The following is a 15,388-nucleotide window of genomic DNA, read 5'->3' as shown; positions in this document are numbered from 1 at the left end:
TACAATTGAAATATATAAAGATTATAATAAAGCCATAGAGAGCATGAGTGATATGAGAGATTGAAATAATGGAGTCAGACACATTTCATGGTAGCATGCTCACCTCAGCCCCGCTTGGTGGTCCACATGGAGATGGGAGACTGGAGGGCAAGAAAGAAGAGGTGGGGTGGGAAGGAGGACAAGGGGAAGGGGGGAACAGGGGAGAGAGGACCAGAGAGGAGAGGGAGCCAATGAGAGGCCAAAGGGAATCTTTATTGTTAACCAAGGCTTATATATCTTTGGTGGGCGTGCAAGCCCACTAATTACAGGTAAAGACATATGTCACAGGAAGGGGTTGTACTATAGGTAATACAGCGAGAGGGGGCCAATCTAGAGATATACAAGCAATAGAAAGAGGAGCGATTGGGAGGATACATGTGACAAGGTGGGCAGATCCTAGATTCAGGATGGCAGTCTAACTTTGGATGTCACTGAGCAGGTTTGATCTGTTCTCTCGATCTCCATAGAAACCATTATCAGTAGGGTGTAAACCCCACCCACCTACAGGGACCAGACTGACGGTCCCAATCCTTTAAGGAGAAGTAGCCCAGTGTCCTTAACAGCAGGGAGTGGACCCTACCTGTGATGGGACCATAGAGTAGTCCGGCAACTGACTGCCTTGGGGAGGATGTCTCTAAGCATCTGACCTCCCACCAAATGCTGGCAAATAGCCTCTGATATTTGGCCTATCTTTGGGGGAGACAAAGCTGGGGGAAAGTCTATTTATAATCCCACTGCAGGAGACTATCTTGGCCTCATCTTCCTGCAGTAGAGTTTTTAGATGTCATTCTGGTTCCTATTTCCTTTATTTGTTGGCTATGATTTATTTGTTCATTTAAAAACTCAGTTGTCATCGAGTCAATTCCAAGTCATACTGAGCCTGTAGGACAGAATAGAACTGCTCTTGCTCTGTGGTGTTTCCAGGGCTGTGAATCCTTTCAGAAGCAGACTACCACATCTCTCTCCTGCAGAGAACTTGGTGGGTTTGAACCATAAACTTTCTGATTAGCAGCTGAGCATTCAACCCTTGCACCACCAGACAGGTCTCCATCAGTAGGGTTACTACTACTACTTATGGGGGTTTACTCCATCATTCAGGAAAAATTTTCTGTAAGTTTATGTACCAGGCACTCATACAAGGTCAATATCAAATAAATTATAGTTACCAATTATTTGGAACTAACCATGTACCAGTGCTTGATACACAAATACACAGGTATTTTCTCTTAAACCTGTAGCATTTCTTCCTGAGACTGACTTCCACCCTTGGGGATGGTCCTACCTATCCTTTAGGAGCCCTAGTGGTTATACATTGGGCTGTTAACCACAAGTTCAGTTCAAAGCCACCCCCTCTCCAAGGGAGAAAGACAAACTTTCTACTCCCGTAAAGAGTTATAGTTTCAGAAATCCACAGAGCCAATTTTACCCTGTCCTGTAAGGCTGCTATGAGTTGGAATTAACTCAGTGGCAGTGGATTTAGGGGTCTTGACCCATACTCATCTCTCCATTTTTAGTATTATTTTCAGTCTCTAAATTATTGAGATTAGATTTTGCCAACTGTTTTGTTCCCTTGTAATATCAGGGATTTTTTTGCCAGACAAGTAAGTAAAACCTGATTGTATTGTTAATTATTTTCTTCAGGGTGCTTGTCTTCACCAAATTTGTCTATGCACAATCTTCAGCAGTCGTGTCTCGGGGTGGTGGGCATCACCTAGTGCCACATTATTAGAACAAAGTGTTCTTGTGTTGAGGGAATACTTAAGTAGAGGTCCAGAGTCTGTCCACTGCCTCAATGTATTTCCATATAAATATATGTACATTAGACCAATACCCCTATTTTTATGCATTAATGTATTTACACATACTCTGTTTATACCTCTATAGATAGTTTTGCTTCCTAGTTCTTTCCTTTATTATTTCCTCCTGTCCCACTGTCATGTTCACCCCTCGTTTGCGCCTCAGTAATTCCTACCAGGAACTCTATCTCCCCCCCACCCCCTTCTTTGCTATTGATTTTAGATCCCTAGTTGTTCCCCTGACCATGAACTTGTTTGGTCGTGCGCCCCTACCCCTCACCACCTCCTCCCGCAAGAGTCCCCTGGGACTGTCGGTCCCATTGCTTTCTCCTTGGGTTTGCCTCTCATTCCTAACAATATAGATAGACTAAGCAGATACAATGAAGACAGAACACCAACCAATCAACCAACAGATAAACAACAACAAAACCATACATATTTGAATTATCATTACATATTAGTATTTCTTCATTCTATATTGTAACTTATTTTTAGGATTTAGTTTTTAGATCTTCAAAAGTAGTTTTTACAGTTTGACTTTTGTCTGTTGCCTTGAATGATATATGTATGAAGGGCATTACTGAGTAATAAGTGTATTAACATTTCCCAAAATTTGTGTTTCCCATTTTCTCTTTTAAAAAATATACCATAAACAAATCAGTAAATCTCCATGTTTTTTGTTGAGTGATGTATAGTTAGGGAAAGATGGAACAAAAGGCCCCCAGGTTAGTAATCTATCCTGGTGTATTCACGTTGAAGGTGTAAAACCAGGAAGCATGTGCAGTTTTCATTAGCACAGACTTAATAGTACTATCAGTTACCTTCCAGGGCTCTCCCACACCCAGAGTTAAAAAAAAAAAAAAAAGCATTACCAAGAGTAATGGTTAATGAGAATCCATTTGGAAGATTTTATTTTGTTCTGTTTTTTCCAAGGGAGTTGCAGGGTGTATCCAAGAGTCCAGTATTGCCATTTGAAACTTGTCATTCTCCTAAGTCTTTCAACTATCTCACTCAGCAGCATTGTTGTAGCATGTTTTTTGCTTTTGTTTTTTTATTAATGATTTTGCATGGTTATGGTTGGAGTGACAAGGGTCTTTTAATTGATTCATATGTAATTGTGTGTATATTTATATGCATGTTTTCTATTCATATTACAGGAGGAAGAAGCTAGACGACAATCAGGAGCTCAACATGGCTCCTTTCCAGGTATGGTTAGAGTAAACTTGAACTTGTTAATACTGTAAATAATAGGTACATTATTTATTTGTAAGTTCAAATATATGTTTTGCTTTATTTCATCTGTCCCTAGAACTCTGAAGCGTCTTTAGAATATTAAACCCTGGGTGATTTAAGTGCCTTTAATTTACCATAGTGGAAATTCTTCTGTACATTGATGTTCATGAAGACATGAAAGTAAATGCAGTCTATAGAATTATTAAGTATAAAAAGTGTTTTGAGCCTTATGTAAAATAATATACACTCTTCCCATTCCCACAAATGTCAGTGATTAGAAATTTCTGGTGAGGCAAAAGGCATTCTGGTCTGAGGCCAGAGGCAAAAGATGCACTCAGAAAATAATTATTTGATACTTCTGAATTAAGGCATTGTGAAACTTACCGAAGGACCAGGAAGAGACGAAAGATTTGTGATTCTAAAGGAACTCTACTTCTTCCAGATGTTAAATGATAACTGATTGCTCTTAGTTTATGGCAGCCCATATAGCCACCTATACATGTGTGTGTGCCTCTGCCTAGAAAATTAAAAGCTTAAAACTAGAACTTTAGTAGTGAAAGGGGCACTGTGTCCTGCAAGTAAAATTCTAGTGCAGTGGAAAAAGGGAAGGATAGATGGATGAAGATGACTTGCTGTATAAAGACACAGGGAAGCCTTTTTTTAAAGCTTGGAACTTCCTGTTGTGAGATACCTTTGTTTTAGAAAAGGACTGCTAATGTGCAGTAACAGTAGACAGTTTTTGTCAGGTAGATTTCTATTATCTAAACTTGACAAGGAGCGTGTCTAAATATTAATGCTTTGAGCCAGTAATTTTTGAATGAGCAGAAGTTAGTTTTTCAGGGCCTGGGCATCCATAAAGACAAGAAGCATAGTTAGTTGTTTTCAGGCCTTTTTGGATTTCTGTGTGGCTATATTTTAATCATTGTTGATCCTAGGTAAAAACAACTTTGGTCTGCATTTCTTCTTCTATAATGGGGCTTTTCAAGGTTCCCTGATCTGTAGAACCACATTACTGTTGTCTCTCTTTGGCCTCAAGATGAGCCTCATTCATAGTATTGTTTTCAAGTGCCTCCAGTACACACCGGTTTAGATTAGTGCAGATGACAACAATGTACTGATTGCATGCACACCCCGCCTTGCTCTCAGTGTATAGAAGAGTTTTCAAGTGTGCTTTTTAACAATTCAAATTTCTAGAGTCTCAGAAATTTTGCTCCTGTTTAGGGTAGAGATCAGGAACCCACAATTTTTAGAAACAAGCATTTCTAGTAGTAGTGAAAGAATAAGTATTCTAGAGAAATAAAGATTTTAAAAGAAACTCTGTTGTCAAACAAATAATAAAAACAAGATAACTGTATTTGATTTTTTGTTTGTTTGTTTGCTTTTCTCTTTGTTTTTAAGGCAAGACTGGTTTCTTTTTCAGCAGTTTGATTAATGAATGTAGGTGGGAAAGTCTGATTTTAAAAGTTAAACTCACCCTGCCATCTCATAGATTCACACTTAGCGACCTTACAGGGCAGAGTAGAAGCGTCTCTGAGTTTCCAAGCCTGGGAATAGAAAGCCTCCTCTTCCTCCTGTGGGGCAGCCCGGGGTTTCCAACTGCTGCCCTTCTACTTAGCAACTCAGTCCATAACCCACTGATGTTACACCACCTGGCTCCCCAAGGACCTAAAATTCGTCTTTTTACAACTCATTAAGAGTTCAGACTCCTTCATATCCAGTGGCATCCTTGCTGTCTGCTCACGTTTGTGTGCATATTAATTTTAATTTGAAGATACTAGTATGCTAAATGTGAATATAGTTGGTGTCCATATAATTTTTAAAAAAAACTTTTGTTAGGTGGGGGTTTTACATTTCAAATCTTCAATTTTGTATTCAACAGCCTAAAATATTTATGCAACTCCCCACTAGCTTACCCTATATAATTCTTAATTTGATTCTTACAGGTGGCTTTCCTGGGGGGATGCCTGGTAATTTTCCTGGAGGAATGCCTGGAATGGGAGCGGGTATGGCTGGAATGGCAGGAATGCCTGGGTTCAATGAGATCCTTAGTGATCCAGAGGTTCTTGCTGCCATGCAGGTAAGACTTGGCAAGACAAAATTGGACTTTGTCGTTTATTTTGTATTTTTGTGTGGAGGGAGAGTTTACATTCATGTTTTTCACATTTCTGGATGACCAAATAGCCAGTTGTATAGTTGTTGTGTTCTTTTTTCCCAGAATGAGTAAACATTGCTAAAAATTAGTTTGGGGCAAGTACTCAGTAATTGTTGGCAGTTATTGGCCCCCCCCCTTTTTTAATCATTTTATTAGGGGCTCATACGACTCTTAACACAATCCATACACACATCGATTGTGTAAAGCACATTTGTACATTCATTGCCCTCATCATTCTCAAAACATTTTGCTCTCCACTTAAGCCTCCGGCATCATTTCCTCATTCCCCACCCCGCTCCCTGTTCCTCCCTCCCTCATGAGCCCTTGATCATTTATAAATTAATTTTGTCATGTCTTACACTGTCTGATGTCTCCCTTCACCCACTGTTCTATTGTCTATCCCCCAGGGAGGAGGCTATATGTAGATCCTTGTAATCGGTTCCCCTTTCCACCCCACCCTCCTTCCACCCTCCCAGTATTGCCCCCTGTGTTTCCAGTTCCTGTCTGTACCAGTGTACATCCTCTGGTCTAGCCAGACTTTATGCCCCTTTTTTGTATCAGAATTATGCCTGCTTTCTTTGATTACCTAATGTAAGTGACTTACTTGAGGTTGGCTTTGAAATACACATTAATAACATTAAAACAAATTAAAATGCTAAATATTTTAAAGTATGCATATTTCAGTGGCTTGTCTACTAGTTTTGTCAGTTAATTTAGCTGTGTCAAAATCAGAGATACAATTAACTTAGCTATGTCAAAATCAGAGATACAAATAAAAAACTGGAATTTAGAGTAAGGAAACTGGTTGACCCAATAGAATTTAAACCTTTTTTAATTAATAATTTTTCTTTATAGGATCCAGAAGTTCTGGTGGCGTTCCAGGATGTGGCCAAGAATCCAGCAAATATATCAAAATACCAGAGTAACCCTAAGATTATGAATATCATCAGTAAATTGTCAGCCAAATTTGGAGGCCAAGCATAATGCTGTTTGAGAAATAAAGCCGTTGCCGAAGGAAAAGCAAGCTAGAGCATTTATTGGATGTCGCAATAATACAAACCAGTGTACCTCCGACCTTCTCATCAAGAAAGCTGGGGTGCTGCGAAGACCACCCTTACCCTGCCACCCTCGTGCCGCTGGACAATTTACAGTTGTTTTTCATTAGGGTATTCATTCAGATCACGTTTTCCTTTTAGGAAGTACAAACTTTCTTTAAATACTTTTTAAATCTTAATAATACCTAAAGCAAAAGGTTGTGTTAATGCCTACATTTTTCATTACTAATCATTTTGGTTTTGTTTCTTTGAATTGGTTGGGTAAAAAGATAATGTGTGGAAGATTTATCACTAACGAGCAAAATTAAGGCTTATCAACAAAGAAATACAAGTCATTTAAATTGATGCAAATGAGATACATAAATGGCAACTTAAGGCATATTGATTTGTCCTTCTAAGTGCTTTATTTCTTCCAAAATAGGTTGATTTCAATGATAAACTTGGGACCTCACCTGTATTGTGGAAGGACCTCTAGAGACTGGGGGTGGTTGGCAGGATGGCAGCGGTCCTTCTACATTTTAAGTCAGACGAGCCCTTTTGCAGGTAACATGTACATCTGACACTGGTGAGAGGATGGTTTCTGTAATGCTGCCGTGAAGTTGGCTTGCTTACTCTGTTCTTATCCAATGTATAAAATAAAAGTTTCAGATTATTTCCACATAGGGGGGAAAAAGGAGTACTCTTCTTGTATTTCTCTGTTTAAAAGTTGTATGTCTGGACCCCAGATAACCCAATTCCACATTCCACTTTTTTGCCAGCCTTTCTCTCCATCGCCTCATTTATTTTCTCCACTCCTGTTGGCGTTTTTTTAATTGGTTTATTTTCACCAGCAGCACCATTGCTGCCATCATTCACTGAATAATTGCGCAAGCATGTTCAATGCTGGCCTTAATTTGGTATGTATGTGACGCATGGTAATTGTATAGGGTAATACCCATTACACTGTAGTTTCTTATTTGGTCAAGAGTCACTACACTTAGACATTAGGTTTGTACATTGGTGAATTCCTGTCATATCCTTGATGTTTAGAAGGAATTCATTCCCTTTGGTGTCTCATTCATCTTGTAAAATTCAACTCTGTTTTAGAGAGCGAGGTGTGAATTGAGGTTCTTCCTCAGTACTGCAGTCAGAGCCCCACCCCTGCTCCCCTTTTCTGAGGGGGACAAATAACACATTTTGTACTGCTCGTTCCATTCTTATTTTAAATAAGACTGTACTGCCACTGTGCACCTGGAATTTTAACTAGGATTCTACCTATCTTTCATTTTAAATGCTAGCATTTAAAAGCATGGCTGCTACTCTTTGCCTCTGAAGAATCAAGAGTGGTGGTAGTGAAGTCAGTTCCTTGGAGTACTTTTCTGAAATCATAAGGAAATTGATTCCAGTTCTAACCCTTAGGTTCCCAAACTTCCTTGGCCTACTGTTCCTTTTTCAGGATAATTTAAAACTTTTTGTATTATAGCCCATTATCCCACATGCCCCCACCCACCCAGTGGGGGGGCACAGTATTGCCCTCTTTGAGAAACACTGTTCTAAATCCTGTTGCTGTACACAAGCAGATAGAAATACATCTAAAAGTAAAATGAGGAAATGCTATATGTTGGTGGAGCATACTTTTGAAACACTTTAAAATGCTTGGCATAGAGTCATGCTTTTGAGATTTTCAGTGATCTTTTTGTTTATGTGATCTTTCACCAAAAGCTCCCAGGGTGTTCTGCAAATAACTTGACAGACCAGTTGCTTGGAATTTTTAATTTAATTTACTTAAGTATACACCTTTAAACAATCTCACTGAAGATAACTACCATAAATGGGTCAAAGTGATACGGGCTGCACTTTCAGACTGAAGTTCCCCAAATGCCAAATAGTGTCTGATTTACAACAACAACAAAAAAAGCCCTGCTTAAAAACACATAGTTATTGGCTATTCCTAGCTATATGGAAAATAAGGTGTATCAAGCTGGATATTGATTTTCATCCCCCTTTTTTCAGTACATGTACTTTTATAATGTGTTAATCTATAGACTGTAAGGTGCTGTGAATGAGGAACAACGAACCAGTTGTCAAGTGTATTCCGGTTCTGGCTCATGGTGGTGACCCCATTGGCTGCAGAGTAGAACTGAGCTCTGTAGAGGTTCAGGTGGCCAGGCCCTTTCTTCTGTCTCTGGTTGAGCTTGTTTCTCTTGGAATTGTTTGGCAGTTTAAGAAGTTGAACACAAAGGTACTTGGGGATGGGATTGATTGTATTCATGGCTTAAAATAATTTGTGGCATTAGGAGATCATGGAGTTTTTCCACGAACTTTTCGAAGCACTCTGTGGTGTGCTAAGAAACAATAATGGACAGAAGCATAATGGTAGGCCTTAGTCCATTCATGACAAGCCTAAGAATAGGTCCCCCATTCCAAAAAAAGAGAATAGTCTAATCACCTTCAACTCATTGGGCTCAATATTGCCGGTCCTGTTCCCATTCTTGTGACCACTGTGGTAAAATATCCTTAGTTTCAGTGTCCCACCTAAACTCCAAACATGCTGCCATTGAGTCCATGCCTACTCAAAGCAACCCTAAAGGCCAGGGTAAAACTGCCCATTCAGACTACAGGGGTTAGCACAGCTCGTTAGGGTTTCTGCAACTGGGAAAAAGGATGAGTCTGGTTGCGCCCAAACGATTCACAGGCCCAGAAACTAATGAGTTCTGTGCCCTATACTCAGAATCATCTTGATGGCAGTGGTTTGGGGGATACTTATTTTTCTTTTGGTTTTGATTGAAGTGAAAATTCATTGTCTATGAAATTGATTAGTATAAAATTCTAGTTTTATAGTTAGGGATTTCAAATATTACACCAGAGCTAGAAATGCAAAAGTGGATAGAACTAGTGTAAACTCTAAATATGTACGAATCCATTTTCTAATTAGAATATCTTAAATGTTCACTCAGATCACTACAACATTTTCAGGTTTGTGGTATAACCTGACCATAGTAACAGTAACATGTCTGGATGGCATAGACGTGTGTACACCAAACCCACTGCAACTGAGTCAGTGCTACCTGACAGTGACCTTGTAGAACAGAGTAGCATTCCCTAGCGTGTCCCAGACTAAATCTAGGAGCAGACAACCTGTATCTTTTTTCTGAGGGGAGGCAGCTGGTACAAAGAAACCACTGACTGAAGTGTGTATAAGAGGGGTTATGGAATTTTTTCCCCCCAAAGCTATATATTTAAATTTTCACAAAACCATATCACCTTCAAAATACTCTCCATTACACTTAATATATTTTTCAAATCTATTCCATTCTTGGAAACACTTCAACTCATCTGGTTGAATGGCTGACAGCAACTCCCTTTGTTTTTTTCTTCATCTTTTGTATGTCCTCAAATTACTTTCGATGGAAACAAAAAGTCGATCAAAGTGAGGTCAGGTGAGTAAGGTGCATGGGGCAAGAGAGGCATGTTTTTTTGCCCAAAACTGGTGCACCAAGATGGCTGCGTGAACATGTGCATTGTAGTGGCAAAACCAATCCCATCTGCCCCAAATCAGGCCTTTTTTGTCACACTATTCAGAACCTCTAAATAGAAAGCTTGGTTAACAGTTCGACCTGGTGAAATGAACTCCCTCACATCACATCTAAATTTTTTGGGGGGGGGTGCCTCTTCATAGAATATTGCTCAATTTATATAAATAGAGGAGCCTTGTTGGCTTAACCAGTTAAGCATTCTGCCACTTACATAAATGTTGGTGCTTTTAACCTACTGAGTGGCTTGATCTGCTTCTAAAAATTAACCTCTCTGCCATCAATTCCAACTCGCTGTGACCCTATAGGACAGGGTGGAACTACCCCTGTGGGTTTCTGAGACTGACCATTTACAAGAGTAGAGAGCCCTGTCTTTCTGAAGCAGCTGGTGGTTTTGAACTGCTGGCCTTATGGTTTGCAGCTTAACGCATAACTGCCATACCAAGGAAATCCTGTTAGACTGTTGTACTCGGTTATGCGGGTTCACTCTGAGTTGGGATAGATTGGATGGCAAATAACATGAGTACTTGTTGGTTACCCTCAGGTTAGGCTCCAGCTCACGGGTACCTTATGTCTGACAGAATGAAATGCCACCCTATGCTAACCACTTTTGTGATGTGGTGTTAGGTGCCATTGAGTCGGCTCTGACCCATAGCAACCTTATGCACAGCAGAACCAAACACTGCACGGTTCTGAACCATCCTCACAACTTGTTCTATGCTTGAGCCCATTTATGCAGCCACTGTGTCAATCCATCTCTTGCAGAGCCTTCCTCTTTTTCACCACCCCTCCACTTCACCACACGATACCCTTCTCTAAGGATTGGTCTCTCCTGACAGTATGTCCAAAGTATATGACAGAGTCTTGCCATCCTTGCCTCTAAGCAGCACTCTGGCCTTGCTTCTTCCAATATAGATAGGTTTGTCACGTTAGCAGGCCATGATACTTTCAGTATTATTTGCCAGTACTGCAATTCAAATGCATCTATTCTGCTACAGCCTTCCTATTCAATGTCTTAATGTTCACATGTATATGACGCAGTGGAGAATACCGTGGCTTGGGTCAGGTGCACTTTAGTCCTCAGTAACATCCTTGCTCTTCAGTAGCCTAAAGAGGGCATGTACAGCAGATATACCTAGTATAATATGTATTTTGATCTCTTGACTGCTGCTTCCATGAGCATTGATTGTGGAAACAAGTAAGACAGTCTTTGACAACTTCAACCTTTTCTCTATCATGATGTTACCTATTGGTCCAGTTGTGAGGATTGTGGTCTTCTTTACATTGAGTTGTAACCCATACTGAAGACTTCAATCCTTGATCTTCATTGGCAAGTGCTTCAAGACCTCCTCACTCTAGAAAGCAAGGTTGTGTCATCTGTGTATCGCAGGTTGTTAGTAAGCCTTCCCTCAGTTCTCATGCCAGCTTCTCTGGTGATTTGTTCAGCATAGAGATAGAGCAAGTAGGGAGGGTGATAGGGTATAGTCCTGAAGCACACCTTTCCTGATTTTAAACCATGCGGTCTTGCCTTGTTCTGTTTGCACAACTTCCTTTTGATCCGTGTACAAGTTACAAATGAGCACAGTTAAGTATTCTGAAATTCCCATTCTTCTCAAAACCTTGAGTTTATTATGGTCTACACACAAATGTGTTGGCATAGTCAATGAACCATAAGTAAACATCTTTCTGGTACTCTGTTTTGAGCCAAGAGCCATCTGAATCTGGCCTGAACTTTGTGTTCAGTTCCTTGTCAATGTACTGCTGCAACCATTGTTGGATGATCTTAAGCAACATTTTACTTGTGTGCCATATTAATGATATCGTTCTATAGTTCGAGCATTCTGTTGGGTCACCTTTCTCTGGAATGGGCACAAATGAATCTTTTCCAGTCACTTGGCCAAATAGCTCTCTCCTCAATTTCCTGGCATAGACGAGTGAGTGCTTCCAGTGCTTCTTCAACTTTCTGAAACATTCAATGGGTATCCTGTCAATTCCTGGAGTCCTGTTTTTGGCTAATGCATTCAGTGAAGTTTGAACTTCTTCCTTCAGAACCAATGGTTCTTACTCAAATGTTACCTCCTGAAATGGTGTACTGTCGATTAGTTCTTTCTGGTACAGTAACTATGTATTCTTTTCATCTTCTTTTGATACTTCATACATCATTCAATATTTTGCCTATAGAATCTTTCAAAATTGCAATTTGAGGCTTGAATTTTTTCCTGAGTTCTTTTAGTTTCAGAGATGCTGAATGTGTTCTTCTAATTCTAGTTCCTTGCCCCAGTTCATTTCATTATATTTGGCTTTGTTTTCTCTACTTTCCCTTTGAAACTTTCTATTCAGCTCTTGAAAACCCTTTGTGATAGTTGTTGTGTTTAAGTCCAAGGTCTGACCACTGTGTCACCCCATCTCAGAGAACCGCCTCCATTTTTGTTGATCATCTCCCAAACATTCTAGTGACTGGTCTTTTATATTCTCATATTACTTGTTAGACCAATTTGTCTGTCCTATCAGTTCATGGTAAATTTCATATTTGTCACCAGACCACAGATAAGTGCATCAGTTCTGCCTTCTGTTTTCATTGTCCAGCTTTCACGTGCATGAGACAAAATGACCATGTCCTATATATGAATGGACTTTGGGCTTGTACCTAATTCTAGCCCCATTCTTTTTTTTTTAACCTTTTATTTTCATCCGATTTTTTTTAATCGTTTTATTAGGGGCTCATACAACTCTTACCACAATCCATACATAAACCAATTGTGTAAAGCACATTTGTACATCCATTGCCCTCATCATTCTCAAAACATTTCCTCTCTACTTAAGCCCCTGGCTATAGGTCCTCATTTTTCCCCCTCCCTGTCCACTCCCCCCTCCCTCATGAGCTCTTGATAATTTATAAATTATTATTTTGTCATATCTTGCCCTGTCCGATGTCTCCCTTCACCCACTTTCCTGTTGTCCGTCCCCCAGGGAGGAGGTCACATATAGCTCCTTATAATCGGTTCCCTCTTTCCAACCCACTCTCCCTCTACCATCCCAGTATAGCCACTCACTCCACTGGTCCTGAAAGGATCATCCGCCCTGGATTCCCTGTGCTTGTAGTTCCCATCTGTACCAGTGTACATCCTCTGGTCTAGCCAGACTTGCAAGGTAGAATTCGGATCATGATATTGGGGCGGGGAGGAAGCATTTAGGAACTAGAGGAAAGTTGTATTTTTCATCGTTGCTAGATCGCACCCTGACTGGCTCGTCTCCTCCCTGAGATCCCTCTGCAAGAGGATCTCTAGTGTCTAGCCCTATTCTACAAACAATTGTTCCTATGAAATGGCCCCTATCGATGCTTGCCTTCATGAGAAGATCGCTGAAGGGTGCTATATTAAAGTGTGGTGAAGAAACCAGATGGTTCCCAACTTTCAGAAAGGTGTTTGGGGTCTTAAAGGCTTGTCTTAAAACAAGCCATCTAAGTGAGGCATCAACTAAGTCCACATGGAAGAAGCACACCAGCCAGTGTGATCCAAGAATTGTAAATAGTGAAGTTCACATCCAAAGGAGGAAATGGTATTAGTTTAACTTGTGAACAGCCAGTTTGTAAAAGGCTATGGATGGCAATGGAAGCCCAAAATCCATTTAGAAAGGCCCCAAATGGATTAAGCCCCCATTGAATTCCCTCTGACCATAGTGAATACCTTCCTACAGGAGAACATTTCAAGTCATTCATCACTGACATAGGTTAAAATGTAATGCCTTATCATTTGATCTCCCTTTTGATCCATTTTAAAGTTGTTTGGGTATGTAATACTTCTTGCTTTCTTTTTGATTAATTTTTTTGTGTGTTTTGTTTAGTCATTGTTGGTTTCATGATTGTTTGCTCCCTGTTTGTGTGTTGTTTTTTTAAATCATTGGGGGCTGTTGTGTTTTGTATGATTTTCTGTATATGAAATCCTGGATAGGTAGCTATGTAGAGACAGTAGCTGAATTGGTAATTGCCTCAGGGCTTGGCAGGGGAGGCAAGATAAGGGAGATAGCAATGAATAGAAGAAGAAAATGTTCTGAAATGAATTCTGGTGATGATTGCACAAATTTCTTAATAGTATTGAAAGATTAATGATATGTGAAGTGTTTGCCAATAAAACTATTATAAAAAAGACCAGAACTTGGATCAGGGGAACCTTGTCATCAAAATAATATACTTGTTTTTTACAAGTAGATCCCTTGCAGCAAATCTTTCCCGTGTAGTATGTGGTCGGATTTCTTTGAGCCACTTCTAGGGACCTGGGCAACTTTAACCAATACTAAAGTATGAATGGAAGTGGATGTGTAGAATGTGAAGGGAAACATTCAAAAATTAAACTACCTTAAACATTACAGTTGTCATTAGTTGCCCTTGTGTTGGTGCCAATTATTAGCAACCTTGTAAAAGAACACAATGGAATGTTGCCCAGTCCTCTGTTACTAGCCATGTAGCTTTTTCTTTTTTCTTTCTAATCAATTTACTGGGGGCTCATACAACTCTTTTCACAATCCATCCATCCATCCATTGTGTCTAGCACATTTATACATTTGTTGCCATCATCATTCTCATCTTGGGTCCCCGATCTGCACTCCCCCTTATTCACAATGATTTGATTTTTTGTTCTTTGATGCCTGATACCTGATCCCTTCAACACCTCGTGATTACACAGCCTGGTGTGCTTCATCCATGTGGGCTTTGTTGCTTCTGAGCTAGATGACTGCTTGTTTACCTTCAAGCCTTTAAGATCCCAGAAGCTATATCTTTTGATAGTTGGGCACCATCAGCGTTTTTCACTACATTTGCTTATACACCCATTTGTCTTCAGCGATCGTATCGGGAAGGTAAGCACACAATGATATGACTTTTTGTTCTTTGATGCCTGATAACTGATCCCTTTGGCACTCCGTGATCACACAGGCTGGTGTGCTTCTTCACCATGAAGCTTGTTCATTGGTTAGTTTTAAGCAGTAGAAAACCAATCCTTTCTTCCTAATCTCTCAGTCCAGAAACTCTGGTAAAACTTAACCTACCAAGAGTAAACCTACTGATTTTGTAAACACTATCTCATAGCTTCCAGCATCATAGCAACCCACAAGTACACTAATGTGCTTTTAAAAGTTCCACACACACACCCTTTTTTGCAGCATATGCTGATTCTGATGACAGGACAATGATTTTGTAGTACTGTCAGTAAACTAGAAAGTAAAGCGGTGGGGTGGGGTAGGGTGGGGGCTAGGCATTAAGATTCCATGGTACAATTCTTTTCTCCCATTTAAAGGAACTCTGGTGATGTGGTGTAGATTGAAATCACCAGCACCTCCTCGGGAGAAAAACTGGGCTTCCTACTCCTGCGAACAGTTGTAGTCTCAGAAAGCCGCAGGGGATCACAGTGAGTCAGCATTGACCCAATAGCAGTGAGAGCTTTGGAGAACTCAGCTTTGCTTCCTGGCCAACACCTCAAGTGCGGCATCTGTGGACGCTCTTGTGTTGCTGTGATTCTGAGCAGCTTTGAGCAGCGCTTCCACATAAAGACTAGGAAGGACAAGAGGATGTACACTGGTAAAGATAGGAACTGGAAACAGGGACTC

General features: G+C 40.2%; 1 protein-coding gene across 1 annotated transcript in view; it reads left to right on the top strand.

The window, feature by feature from the left end:
* Positions 1–6,935, top strand: part of ST13 (ST13 Hsp70 interacting protein) — a 29,694-nt gene extending 22,759 nt beyond the window's left edge. The window contains exons 10-12 of the mRNA XM_004700270.4: positions 2,993–3,041; positions 5,012–5,145; positions 6,076–6,935. Of these exons, the coding sequence (XP_004700327.1) occupies positions 2,993–3,041; positions 5,012–5,145; positions 6,076–6,204 (312 nt within the window). The 3' untranslated portion in view covers positions 6,205–6,935. The remainder of the gene's footprint in view (positions 1–2,992; positions 3,042–5,011; positions 5,146–6,075) is intronic.
* Positions 6,936–15,388: the final 8,453 nt, after the last annotated feature.

Source organism: Echinops telfairi, unplaced genomic scaffold (genome assembly GCF_000313985.2).
Source record: "Echinops telfairi isolate 266 unplaced genomic scaffold, ASM31398v2 ScPeMD7_2;HRSCAF=8, whole genome shotgun sequence".
NCBI lineage: Eukaryota > Metazoa > Chordata > Mammalia > Afrosoricida > Tenrecidae > Echinops > Echinops telfairi.
Note: the sequence above shows the minus strand (reverse complement) of the source record. Positions and strands in the feature narration are given on the sequence as shown.